This window comes from Leptidea sinapis, chromosome 41 (genome assembly GCF_905404315.1).
Source record: "Leptidea sinapis chromosome 41, ilLepSina1.1, whole genome shotgun sequence".
Taxonomy (NCBI): domain Eukaryota; kingdom Metazoa; phylum Arthropoda; class Insecta; order Lepidoptera; family Pieridae; genus Leptidea; species Leptidea sinapis.
In genome coordinates, this window is record NC_066305.1 from 2,023,181 (window position 1) to 2,038,110 (window position 14,930).

Below are 14,930 nucleotides of genomic sequence, written 5' to 3' on the forward strand. Positions count from 1 at the left end.
ATTGCGTATTTTTATACAATCTAATTAATTAATCAATTCTAGTGAAATATAATGAATTATCACAATCGGTTCACCCAGTCGTAAGTTCTGAGGTAACAAACATACCGACGAATTGAGAAACTCCTCCTATTTGAAGTCGGCAAAAATGATCTACTAAGATATCTAATGGCTTGGGATCACATTCATTTTCCTTTGCCATCGGATGTAAAAAGAGGGTTTTCACGTTTGACAAGGTAACGTTTAAATTATTTAAAAAGTAGGTACTTAAATTTCATATCCCTGAAATGACAAAAAAATTAAGGTCCACACATTTTGATTTTACATAAAATGTTCTTCTAAGAAACTAGTCAGGTTTTCGTGTATATTAATTTTTATTGTCACGTTTTAGGGAAGTTTGGAATTCAAAAGAATTTTAATCAGTCTTATATAAAAAGTTTGATCCTATTTTAACAGGGTGATGTAAGAGTCCGGGCTGATATTGTTATTTTACCTAAGTATACAAAACTGGACACCTAGATCAAGAAAGCAAATAGAATTTATAATAACCTATTTATATATTATGTTTATAATTTTTGTATATCACTGTAATAATATCTGGGCAACTAGGTGGATCCCCACCATCTAGATGTGTGGCGGTCCTCCACAGTGCGGTTTTTAAAGAGCTTTCGTCCACGTACTACAAAGCTGTGGAATGAACTTCCTTGTGCGGTGTTTCCGGGACGATACGACATGGGTACCTTCAAGAAAAGCGCGTTCACCTTCCTTCAAGGCCGGCAAAGCTCCTGTGATTCCTCTGGTGTTGCAAGAGAATGTGGGCGGCGGTGATCACTAGGTAGGTAGGTAAGGTATCACTAGGTAACACCAGGTGACCCGTACGCTCGTTTGTCCTCCTTTTCCATAAAAAAAACTTAATAACTTAATTATAAAGTTATTTATTTCAGGCAGCATGGCCTATATTGTTAGTATTAACTTATAAAAAAAAACAAGATTTTTCACTGAACAAATTTTGGACTATTAATGTCAGGTAGATTTTGATTTATTTGAGATTGTAGATTTTCCAAATATGCTTATGTTTACGATAAAATACCATATTTTGCGTAGAACTTGAAGCTCGAAGGAGTTACAGCATGCTTCCAAAACACAATAATGCTTACACATTACTGCTTCACGGCAGAAAAAGGCGCAAGTTACAAAATAAAGTTTGACACACTTCACTGCAGATTGCCATATATATTAATGAGTAAGTGATAACCCTCACTTAGGGATTAATACACAAATAAAATTTGAAAACAAAATTTTATGAACTATGCGGGATTCGAACCCACAACCTCTCGCGTTCCGTGCGAGTGCTCTCCCAACTGAGCTTACCGTTCGAGTGAAGTATCGTCATAAAATCTTGTATGCTTTGTTCAACTCTCAGGTTGTGGCTTCATTTACAGTTGATAACCCTGATCTACCCCAATATTAGTAAATTAGGAAATTGACTTGAGACATCACTCTTGCTAATCTAAACAATTTCTTATATTTTTAAGTGATAACCCTCTTTCACTTCTCACTTCTGGGGTTAATACACATATAAAATTAAATTTAATAATACACATACAAGATTTTATGATGTTACGTCAGTCGAATGGTTAGCTTAGTTGGGAGAGAACTTAAACGGAATGTGAGAAGTCTTGGGTTCAAGCCCCACATCAGTCATAATCTATGATATATAATATTTTCTTTTCAAATTTTATTTGTGTAAAAAATATATTCATGCTTTTTCTCAATAATAATACACTTTATTTTCATAATAATATAATCTTACTCATAAGGGTTTTCTGTATTTAGCTTGTATCCAGACTCTATACATTGTCAACATTTTTCCTCTGTTCACTTGTAATCTTCTATCAATTAAATTCTGTTCTTCCACAAAACCAGCACTTTTAAACATACTGCCAATCTCTTCTTGGGTGAAGAAGTACACCATTGTTTTATCTCCCCGAGCATAAAAGTTATCGGAAATACACCTGCCTTGTTTGAAGCGAAGTTGTGCTAAGTCATATTTTCCATAGTCTCGAAATACTACCAAGCCACCCGGTTTTAGGTATTTGTATATATTTTCTATGACGAATTTCATTCTGGAAACACATTTGTGAAATTTTTGTGAATTTTATTTGAATAAAGCATTAAATATACTGTACTGTTCTTTCTACCCAGACAAAAATTTTACATTTGCATTTTCAAAATAAAAACAATGCATGTGTTTTAAATTTTAATAATTTATGGAGTAATTATCTATGAATGCATTAAAACAAAATATAAATGTAAAACTTTAAATAAACACCAAGTCCAATCCAAGCATGCACCCTCCAGTTCTAACATACAGACATGGTCACTAACAAAAGATAACCAAAACAAACTCATGGTAGGAACTATGAGCAAAGATGGAGGACTAAAGAACTTAGACAGTAGTTACTGACAGGACCTTTTATGTTATGCATTTTTTTTATGAAAGTAAGGGATGAGACGAGCAGGATGTTCAGCTGATGGTAATTGATGCACCCTGCCCATTGCATTGCAGTGCCACTCAGGATTCTTGAAAACCCCCAAAAATGTTGAGTGGCACTACAACTGTGCTCTAGACCTTTAGACATAAGATGTTAAGTCTCAAATTCCCAGTAATTTCACTCGCTACGGCGTTCTTCAGACCGAAACACAGTAATGTCTTCACATTACTGCTTCACAGCAGAAATAGGCGCCGTTGTCGTACCCATAATCTAGGTGGCATCCTGTGCAGAAGAGCCTCCCACTGGCATGGCTTTGTAAAAGTGGAGCATGATTGCCAGAAACCAGCTACCTACTATTCTACCGTAGGATGAACTGAATTAGAGAGTGCCAAAAAGTGAAAATAAATTGCTAGACAGAAATTAATGGAAAATACAGGATGGAATGGCTTTCCATTAGAGGAGTGAAGTTATGTTAATAAACAAATATTTTTAACACACAAATCTTATTTAAATATATATTTTTTTAATTATAGTAATTGCTATTTTATTTTTTAAACAAAGGAGTAGTTAGGTTAAATAATATAAAGTATAAAGTTGTACATTGATGATGATGGGATTAGCAAGAGAAAGACCTTATTGATAAGTAAGTTCTACTTATAATTTGTTAAAAAGGCATGGCTAGTTATGACATTTACCACCCAGTGACCCCACAGGCTACTTATCATGCTTCTATACAAAGAAAAAGATTTTATAATAAAGTATACATTATTTACTTACTTTGATGGATCAATAGCTGAAAGTACAAATATAAGTACAATTATATCAATAGAGTTTTCTGGAAACGGAACTGTCCAATCTCTTGTAGCATCCAAAACAAATACTTCACATCTCCTAGTGTCATACATCTCATTGTCTTTCATTATTTCAATTGCTTTTGCAGAGAAATCACATCCATATATAAATAAATTCGGGTCCTGGCTATATTGTAAAATTGGAAAAATTGTATTGCCGACACCACAACCAACTTCGAAGATATATCTTTTGACATTTGCATCTTTATTGTAATAAGCTTTGCTTTCTGTTGTGGTAGTATTTTCGTGACAAAATACCCTTACAGGTGCCGTTGTATTATCTGGGGCTAACTCGGGGAACTCGGTAAAGAGCCAGTGTCGGTCCTTAAAAAATCTGAAATATTAATTTAATTTATTGTAGAAACAAAAAATTATAGGTAATATTTAAATAAGTAACACCTGAGTAATAAGGGAATATATTCAAATAAACTACAGTACGAGCACAGTAACATTTTGAATGTGGAAAATAAATATCTGATAATTCAATTTATTTGCTTTAAATAAATTGAATTATCTATATTGAATTATCGTAACTAGTCAACATTCTTGTAGAAAGTTCCAACACATAATATTCAGCTGGATTCTTTACATTTTGTAAACCATTAACAGAAGTTTTGTTTGAAGTACTTAAAATTACACTATTAGAATTATCACTTGTTTTTTATTTCACTTGATAAAATATATATGATAACCAATCATGTAAATATGCCAAAATACAGAAATGAAATTAACCAATTAAAATAATACTATAAAAAGATGTTGAGTGTGCCACAGTTAGACTTATTACTACTACTTATTAATACTATTTAAAACTAAGTTTACAAAATGTAATAAGTATGACAAACAGAATTAGAATAAGCTTACCTATTTTGATGAATATCATAAAAAGCATCCCAATGTTTGTCAGCATTGTGGCTCAGATCATTCAGAATATCCTCCGAAAATGTTACAGCAGAATTTTGTTTGACTTTCTCCTGAGCGGCCTTTTCTTGTTCCTCATCCCACTGAACGTTATCCCTAAAATATAATAAATGAAATTATAAAACTTACAGAGAAGTCAAAATAGAAACTAGTTACAACTATGTACCATGCATTGAAAAGGTACAAATCTTTAGGATTCCTTAAATAACGTGATCCACCTTGGGGCTTTTTTCTATGCCTAGTTTTTTCTAAAAAATTCAGGCTATGAGCAGTAGAACTTTTACAATATCTTAGGACATTATGCAAGACAGTACCATGCGTTATGTTTAAACACTTCATCAACATTTTCTAATACTCTATTTCCAAATTGTGGTCGTTTATCATTTTCGTCCATTTAAATAATCTTTTTCAATACCTTTAACCTTAATAAGCGAAATAATTACAAAAATATTTTTTTATGAAATGTAAACATAACCCTCGCAAAGATAAATTGCCATTTGACATTTGACAATGATATTGAAAATGTCAAATCATATTATCATTTTGTCATTTGTCAACTTCAGCCTCAGAGCAATTATCAATTACCTCAAGGTTCAGTTCTTAGCCCTCTTCTACACAACTTATATTCTTAGGACCTTGATAGTACTGTCTCCTTCTGTCAAATATTGCAGTATGCAGACGACATTACTTTGTACAGCTCTGAAAAGTCATTAGAAGAATCAATAAATCGCCTAAATTATGCGCTTGAGTATCTTCTGCAACATGAACTTACGCATATATGAACTTACGCTTATACATATTTATATATTGTAATATGTGTATGTGTTTTTTTAAGTAATTTCTAATTTTACTAACAGCTGGTATATTTGTTTCAGATTTAAGTTAAAACTGTTGTATATAAACACTGATCATTACCGTTAAAACTGGAATGCTCTTCATCACCGTACCTTTACTCATTACTTGGTAGCCTACCTCAACCTGACATTGGCTCAGTCGTGGTGACCTTTCCACAAAAGCCACAATATAAAGAATAGAATAGAACAATTAGTTGATCTGTATAGAACTTGAGCTGTATAGAACCTTGACTTTTCTAACCTATGCGTCACAAATTTGGTATCGATACGATGAACATCGTACTATACAGTAAGTGCTTCGAAATCGAAAAAAACGGTTATCATTAACCCTTAATAGCCTGATTTACGAAAGTGGTTTATTTTAAATATTACTGTTTTGCTTGAAGGTCTAGAGGAAGGAAAAAATAGTTAGTAAAATTACAATATTTATTTTATATATTTATTTAGAAAAAAAACAGGTATCAATTTTGATACTTCAGGCATTAAGGCCATAAAGAAATCAGATATACCTAGGCATGAATTAATGCGAAACACTGGTTGTTTTTATTATGGCATAACGACACTATACACTTTTTACAGAACCAAGAGGTAAGTTTCCTACAATTATTCAATTTACACTTATTTCTAGAATCCATAAATTTTTTTTCATGACCAATACAATCGCAACGCACGTCAGTAGAGGGTAGTACTTGTACACCTGTCCGGGGTCTTTTAAATTAAATTATATTGATTATTTTTTTTGTATGTTCCCGGCGGAAAAATTTAAATATGTCTGGGTGACGGCTTTATAGAGAAAGAATTGGCAGCCTTCAAAACATTCTCGGCTTAGCTTAAATCATTTTGATTCAAATTGTTGTTTGTTTCAAAAAAGAAAAGGTTCTTTGCAGAGATGCCGTGCTGACCATATTCAAAAGTTACCCTACTTATTTACAAAAGGTACCTATAACATTTGAATTGCTCGTTAGCCTGTTGAAAATAAAGGATTTTTCTTTGTTACAGTTTAGTTATGATTTCACTGGAAGGTCTCATTAAAATTGTTTTGGTCGTTTCAGAGATTAGGTACCGGAAGTAAATAAACTGACATACCAAATTATTATTTTTATGTTATTTTGATATTGAAACTGTTTTATTTATTTGTAAACTACTAGTTCAACTGTCACAAATATAAATCTTAAGTATTACATATTTTTTACAAAAATATTTTATTGTATAGGTACTTATCTATTATCTGTTTTTTACTTGCAGATATCATCAAAGTAAGACAGAAATAAGATAAAAGACTCACAAAGAAAGCTTCGACCTTTCCTTTGAAACCTTCAACCAGCTGTAGATCAACCATCAATATCAAGAGGTTCGTGTGCTCCGCCTGTTACTCCTGAATCATTTACTGAGCCGCGTATTGATAACACTCCTCAAAAAAAGTTACTTATGAAGATTATTGTGAATTATTTATCAAAAACCTCTTCACAACGTCTGTTTCATAGTTATGTCAAAGTTTTGCAACAAAAGTACAGAATATAAGTAGTAGAAAGAATTAAAAGTGATTTAAAATTCGATTTTTTTTAAAGTTACTTAGTTAAAAAGAAGTTGCCGACAGCCGACAGTATGTATATTTCTTTTACCTATTCTGTTGTTGAATAAATGTTATTATGAATAGGATAACAATTTTTTTGTCATCGAACTTGGGTTGCATCACAAGGCTAAGCATAAAGGAACCGAACCTCAAAGTTTTATAAAGGAAACGTGTTGCCAGATTCTTTATACGGCATACCGCTCGAGCGAAATTTAAGCACGTCATCAAAATCGGCGAGCAGTTTTCAGCTTACCCTTTTAGAACAGGCAGGCACTCAAGACGTTGTAAGGCTGCTCTTGCTAACTTCAGCCAGCTGTCACAGACTGCAATTCACATGGGGGGACAAATAATTAGTCACCATTAACAAGAAATAAAACCAATCTGCTAATAAAATAACAATAAGATTTTTTTTGATGAAATTTCTAGGTAACAAAAACTATGGGTACATATCTAATGAATTATGAAAATAATGAACATTTTATATCTACGGGACAGCTTACGCGCTTTTCTTTAACCAAAAGTAAGCTCATTCTATAGTTTGTACGCGCAAGAAAGGTCCTTGAAAACTGTTCTTCAAAGTCAGTCACAGTACTGGATCCTTGATAATTCGGGGAGCTCTGCGTAAAGTTAAATGCTTCGACTTGATACTGGGGTGCATGAGACTAGAGATACCACAGTAGACCTGCATTCTATAGAGATCTACAAAGTAGACTGTATCATCTCACTACACTGATGATTCCTAGTTTCTTCTTAGCCAATTGGGCTTTGTCTTCCAGAGGTCCAATTAGCAATCGCTCAAGATTTCTAGAACCAGTATCCCAATACTAAGGCAACCATCGTAGTTAACGATCTACGGCCGTTTTCAATAACCTACGTATCCTTACTTTTAACTTACTAGAGGTAAAACAAATCTATCCTTTTACGTTTACTTATCTTTCAAAAACCTATCGACATAAGCATTGGGCTGTAACTATATTGGACATAACTATGGATAGATAACACCTTATTAACATTATTAAACGGTGACAGCAATGAATCCGTAACTAGAGATTGAAAACGGCCGTTAAGGGTTAAAAAACATGCCCAAATTTAGCCCATTCTGTGACTCACATAAGATTGGAAGTACAAGTGAAGTCATACGCCATAGCCGTATTTAAAAAGATATTTGAGTACTTTTATTTGAGCGCTTTCCAATTAGATACCATGTTGGTATATTAGTATAATATGCTTACATATACTTTAATATCTAATCACAAATATAAACACGTAGCGTTATTCGAATTCGTTACCCGATTCGATGTTATAGCGCCATAAACGACGTTTGATGCTTTTCTGTGATCAAAGCAAACATCATAAAAACGATTCTTCGGGTCATTAACGACTTCCCACAAACGAAATAGCTCTACGTTGAAATTTATGTGGAAAACTGAGAATCTTAATAAGACAACCATAAACCTAGGTTTTGCATAGGTAGCTAGTTAGCTGTTATACAATCAAAATTTGCACTTGCTTAGTTATATTTTATACTGTCTCTTAATAAGCATTGTTATGGTATGGTGTGGCATACCACCATATACCATAGTATAATCGGTCTAATTTCCGCAACTCGACTACTGCGCGCATATTTTGTGTATGTGAGAATATATTTGTTATTCCTGTTCACCCCACTTCCTCCAGAAACCTTAGCAACCTCCTCTCCTTCCTAAAGACTTCTGGGAGTGTGTTTTGGGTTCCAAGATGTTGAGCCCGGTAAGTTGCTACACCAGGACAATGCAGAAGTATATGTGCACTGCAGAGGGGGCTGTCAGTTATGCCCATATTAAATAGATGTTTATTATAAGGACCGCAAAATTAATAATCATTACTACTACTACTGCACTGCAGTAAGTAGTAACTTATCAAACTAAACCGTCTTGGAGTCTTCAAATACTATGTAAACTTAAGGACCTCGGGTCATGGTGACGCGATTAAATAAATATACAGAATTTTCTGGAAACCCTTAAACCGCCCCCCAGATCAAATAGCTATTGAGATGTACAACACAGCGAATATTTTTATGTGAAAACAAGTAATAGGTAGTTACTTACCCTCACTAGTCGTCATAATACACTGGCGTGCAAAAGTAAGTATCACACTTTTCAAATTATTTTTTTTTCTTAACTATAGAACGTAGAGATTTAAGATTAAAAACGTTTTGTTGCAAATTTTATAGGCTTTAATTCTTAGAAACTAAAATTATACATTAGTAACATTTTTAACTTAAAAAAGATAGAACAATGAAAATAGACATTTTTAGTTTAGTGTAAAAAAATTCAACTAAAATGTATTACATGTTATTTAATTTTTAATAACTGGTATTGCCTCCTCGAGCTCTAATTACAGCTTCGAGACGGTTTGGCATACTGAACACTAGGTTTCAGAGCCGATGTTGGGGAATATTCTCCCATTCTTCTACCAGGGCCTGCTTTAGTGCCCTGAGGGTAGTAGGTGGTGGTCTGCGATTTCTTACTAGCCTCCCAAGCTCATCCCAGGCGTGTTCAATCGGGTTGAAATCAGGACTTCTTAATGGCCAAGCCATCACGCTGATACCGACCTCCTGAATATACTCTTGTACGATATGAGCCGTGTGTGGCCGGGCATTATCATGCATCAGCATCGATCCATCACCCATTTTTGCTAAATACGGCCCTGCATACTCATTGAGAATCTCTTGAGCATATCTTTGCCCAGTGAGGGTGCCATTTTCTATGGCTACTAGCTCTGTGCGAACTTCTGAAGATATGCCAGCCCATACATGTACACTGCCTCCACCGTATTGGACTCTTTCTGAGATGCAGGCTTGAAGTTATCGGTCACCAGGTCGCCTGTAAACACTTCGCCTTCCATCAGAAGTGTAAAGGGAGAATCGAGACTCATCTGCAAACAAAATTCTTGATTCTTGACCATTCTTCTTCATCCCATTGCATGTGTTCACGGGCGTATCGCAGTCTCGCTACTCGATGCTGTCTCTCGAGTTTTGGGCCACTCGCTGATCTTCTGGGTTTCAAATTTGCTTCAGCAAGTCTTCTTCTCACTGTACTGTCACTAATGTAGTCCCTCCGGGTCTGAAGTAGCTGTTGCTGGACTTCAACTGCATTTTGGTGGCGATTTTTTAACACAGTGAAATAATATAACGATCTTCTCGGGCACTGGTACACCTGGGTCTGCCATTACAAGGTCTCCTCAGATGGTGTCCAGTCTCTTCGTACCTTCGCTTTACCTTCTGGACTGTTCGTACCGTCACACCCACCATTCTTGCAGTGCGACGCATACTGATGCTTAGTTCCAGAAAAGCCATGATCCGAGCACATTCTTCAACTGAAATAGGCATGATAAATAAATGTTATGTGCTTTTTAGCATACATTTTTAAAACAAGACCCATCGATCTTGAAAAAAATTTAAAACAGAAAGAAAAATGTGAATGGTAAAATTGTAATTCGGAAACGTCCACTTTGAAAAAGGAATGGTTTTGTTTTTGAAGTTTTTTTTCAGCCAATTCTTAAAAGAAGGTTACCGACTATAAAGTTTTTATGTACAAAATTAAATTCTCTTTGGAGTCCTTTTTATTTCGAAAGTATATCTTGTGAACTTAAAACGTTATCCCAATTTTAAAAGTGTACTGTAAATATAAAAAATAAAATAAAAAAGGCTTTTATTTCTTACAAAATATCTATAAACAAAAAACCAAATTTGGTTGTTCTTGTTAGTAGTTCGAGTAGGTACATAAGTTAAACAATATTATTTGGTTAGTTTCTTGTTATATTATGTTGAAGATTTTATTTCTTAATTATTTTAATTTATCAAATGTTTATTTTGTAAGAATCCCTCCACAGGTGAAGGCCTCTTCCAAAGAAAACCTATTCGTTCTCACATCTTATTTTGGTCTCCCTCTGGATCGTGGAAAAAGACCCAAATGGTCCTTTCCATGACGTCACCCTTGCTGCCCATCTTTGGTCTTGTAGGCGTGCTATGTGGCCTGCCCACTTCCATTTTAGTTTTCGAGCGTAATGATATGATACTAAAATCTTATGGAGGAAAGACATTGGCTGTATAAAATATATTGTCACGGTGATGATATATAGTCACTTGAGTATATAGATTTGAACCTGAAGGAAAAAGCTAATCGTCGGAATGGGTATTGCCTTATAAAAATTTGCTTTGAAAGTTAAGTCGAAATATTGCTTAGATGTATTGAATTGGTTTGTAAGGACCTCCGAGAAAAGCCGCCCTTCATCAAGACAACACGTCCTTTTATTATAAATATGTTTTTAAACTCATCTTACAGCCCGGACTTTCCTCCTTGGAATGTTTTATTCCGAAAACTAAAGGATACACTAAGAGATATACTATTAATGGCCCTGTAGAATCAAGACGTACCTCCGGAACAATTACTTTACACAATTGTACCAAATATAGCAAAAGTGTGCAAATAGTGAAGGAAAATACTTTGAAAAACAATAAATATATCATAGACGTTATTAACGAGATACCAGTAACTTATAGCACGACCTAAGTAAAGCTGTGAGAGTAGATTTAAGATACGAATATCTAGTTCAGTCGAAGTTAAGACGCTGAATTTAGGAAGTAAGTCTGCCGTACCGCGCGCAGGTATCGAGTGACAGTCGTGTAATCGACTGCATAACTTTCCTATATATGTTACAGGGGCGGATCCAAAATGAACAGAGCCCAGAATTTAGAAGCGAAAACTTCTTAGCCGCGTTGAGTACTTTTTGGTAGGAGAAAACCTTATGGGCTCTCTTCACCGACATGATTATGACTGCCGCACGCGATAAATAAATAATCAAAACAATAAATGTATAGTTAGACACTATTTCAATGGGTGAAATCTCGTGAATTCGCGTCACTGAAATACTTATAGCAGTATATCTGTAGCTATACAGTTGGCGTATTGTGCAACGTTAGTGCTATGTATATCTATTTTGAAATTGAATGGATTTAGTGAAAAATTCAATATGTATATACTGTGCATTGTTGAAATACTGTTTTTGTTTGATTCATTATATTATTGAAAATAAGTTTAAATTTATAATTTAATTGTTTTTAACCATAATGAAATTTAAAATTTTAATGCCCAAAGTTCTAAGTTTTGACTTCTACCAGCAGTCTACAACTGTCATTTTTTATTTTGCTAAGTTCACGGACTAGTAAAAAAAGAAGGACTCCGCGCCGTGATATTAGCAAGTGAAGCACCTTTATGCTAGAGTGCGTGCAGTTACGGGGTATACCAGATACACAATTTTTTCTCCCTTAAATAATCATATATCCACAAACACTTTTATAGTTTTGTTTTCACAATTATTCACAACGCACGACGGCATTTTTTAATATTTTATTGCGACGTAAACTGATCTGTCACAGACGATGGTAAATCTCATAATGGCGGCCGATCGGCTTGTATTAGTGTAAGTGTATGCATGGGGCTATGTATTTACACGTTTACCGGCTTATTTTGGTGCCTCACTGTTATGTAAGGTGACACGGAGCCCTTCTTATTTTACTCGTCCGTGGCTAAGTTATACAATATGTGCCGAATATATTATATTTCGAAAACAAAGGTATAAAGACACTATTATTGCAGTTGCGGTAATCGTATAGAAATTAGTCACATAAGAAATAATTAAATGGTAAATACTGTATACATATTAAAACACGTAAGACATAGACGATTTAACGCTAACTAGATACAATGTGTGATAAATAGTTTGAAAAGTATAACCAATAAGTTGCAGAGACAGTTATTCTTACTTTCGACCTCTAAAAATGTTATGAAATGAGTTTTTGAAATATTTTTTGATAAGGAATATAACTTTATTTTCAAATAGAAAAATGTCTATTTATCTTTTGATATTTATGTTTTTGTAAGTGCTAGATTATTACAAAAACTGCTTTAATAGTCTGCAAACAAAAGCCTAGTGTAGGTACATGTCCGGTTACAATAGGCAGAAAAACTAAAACTGTCCGATATAAGGTAAATATTTTCTTTCCATTCCATTTTAGAAATTTCGTTACATGTACGTTTTGGAGAAGGAAATAGTCGAGAAAAATCCTTGATTATTGAGTTTTTTTTACGTAGGATTTTAAGTCAACGATGCGGTTCTATTTATCTTATTGTTTTTGCCCCACCCGAGTGAGCATGACAGAAATATTTATTTATTACCTTACATCTGAGAAAGGCATCAGTAAATCAGTCCTCTTCAGTGTTATCAAAGTGAAATGAACAGTGCTATGTTCAACGATGGTACGCTACGTCATAGATCGTTTTGTACTGCGTCATGACTCAGTTATTATTACTACTGTTATTAACAGATGATGCCGATCAGCAGAATAACATCTGTTTTATCCGTACATAAAAAAATACAATGTGCTTATGACAACACGATGGAACCGAAAACTTCATCAAGGCTAGGTTATAATACGAAATATAACCATTTCTTGTTCTACCTTCATAAAATGAAAAATAAAAAAATGTATATATAATTGTGTATAAATTACTTTGGTAAATTTCTCTTTGACTGATCGCGCATTCTTAAGCCACACTAGTCGACTTACCCGAACAAGCGTTAAATAGCCTAGCGTGACAGCTTGGTCTGATACAATACTTTAAAAAATAAAAACCTCAGGAAGTTTTCACTTCAAAAATTTTTTAATTTTAATGTTAACTTGTCATAAATTAAACGAAAATTGACAAAAGTATGTCAAATTTTAGCACCACCTGAAGAACACGAGTACACTCTCGATTCGCAACGACAATAACAATCGTTAAACCGACTAGCACCATTCTCACGGTGTTCCAGGATTTTATCTTTTTAACTAAGAGTCGTCGGTGAATTGTTAAATTTTCTCGTTCAAAGAGGGCCCGGTTGGACCCCAGCCAGATGCCTCTCAAGAGGAGCACCCTCCGTCGCCTCGGCTGACGCTAATTGCTACCAACTCTCTCGTAATTATCTCAATTATTTAAATTATAACTATGTGATACAATTAGTTGTTTTGCTGAAGTTTTGTTGAAGATTGTCTGTGGGAGATAACTTCTGCATATGTCCCAGTTTGTACGTAAAACCCTATGTTTTATTAATCTGTGGTATAAACGTCGTAGTAATCTGTGGTATAACCAACATAGCATTTAATTCGCTTAAATATTCCATTACTAATGAAAAGTTCGTCGCTCAAGTGAATCATTGCTAATGCAACGCGTAATCTATAAAGTTCTGGGACATCATTATAAAAGAAAATATGTTCAGACATTGGTGTATCTTTTCTATCCGTGGAATATTCTCATTTTTTACTTCTTTATTTTTAAATATTTATTTTAAATAATAAGCGTCAAGATCTACGTTTGATTGAAGTAAAACTTCCGTGCAAGATCTTGGGTAGAATCTTTTTTTCGCTTCACAGCTAAAAGATTCGAAATTTAAAAAATGTATAACATTAGATTATTTAACTTTCTATTGATATTTCCTTCCGTTATAATTTTAATAAAGGTAAGGTTGAATATATTCAAAATAAGAGTCATTGGACACGGAAACAAACACCTATAATATACCAAAAGGAATCTAAATTTAAAGGAATCAATTTTGAGAAAATAAATGGCTTTTATGCCTTTTATATCTTCTATATTATGTATAATGAAAATGGTCTTTGTTGTTTGTCTTTCTTTGTTCAAGTCAAGTTGTCCTAGTTCGCTACTTATTTCTTATTATATTTGTAATTAGATGAATAAAATTGAATTTGTTTCCTATTATTATAATATTAATTCCACCAGCGAAGCGAGCGAGAACGGCTAGTTCATTATATAAATGTTTACACCTTCCGGGATGCGAGGCGAGAGGAGACTTTAGGCGCTAACCCATAGATAATGATGGTAACTGTTTAGTGGTCAGGCAATAACAGAAGACCTTAAAGGCTGGCAACGCATTTCTTGACACACCTGTTGTTGCGGATGTCCATGGGCGGTTGCCTCACCTCTCCCCATCCCGTGAGCCTCTTGCCCGTTTGCCCCCTCTTATATAAAAAAAACGGATGTCTAGTGTATTGAACTTCGAACAATGATTACTGGGCAAATCAGACTTAACATTTTATGTCTCAGGATGACGAGCGCAATTGTAGTGCCGCTCAGAGTTTTTGGGTTTATCAAGAATCCTGAGCGGAACTGCATTGTGCTTGTCTCGTTCCGTATTGACA

At 34.3% G+C, this 14,930-nt stretch overlaps 1 protein-coding gene across 1 annotated transcript; it reads right to left on the reverse strand.

Moving 5' to 3' along the window:
* Positions 1-1,783: 1,783 nt before the first annotated feature.
* LOC126976537 (methyltransferase-like protein) lies at positions 1,784-4,734 on the reverse strand. The gene is made up of 4 exons (XM_050824929.1): positions 4,579-4,734; positions 4,208-4,360; positions 3,270-3,677; positions 1,784-2,123 (listed from the first exon to the last, which is right to left on the reverse strand). The coding sequence occupies exons 1-4, from the start codon at positions 4,656-4,658 to the stop codon at positions 1,811-1,813; spliced, it is 954 nt and encodes a 317-aa protein (XP_050680886.1). The 5' UTR covers positions 4,659-4,734; the 3' UTR covers positions 1,784-1,810.
* Positions 4,735-14,930: the final 10,196 nt, after the last annotated feature.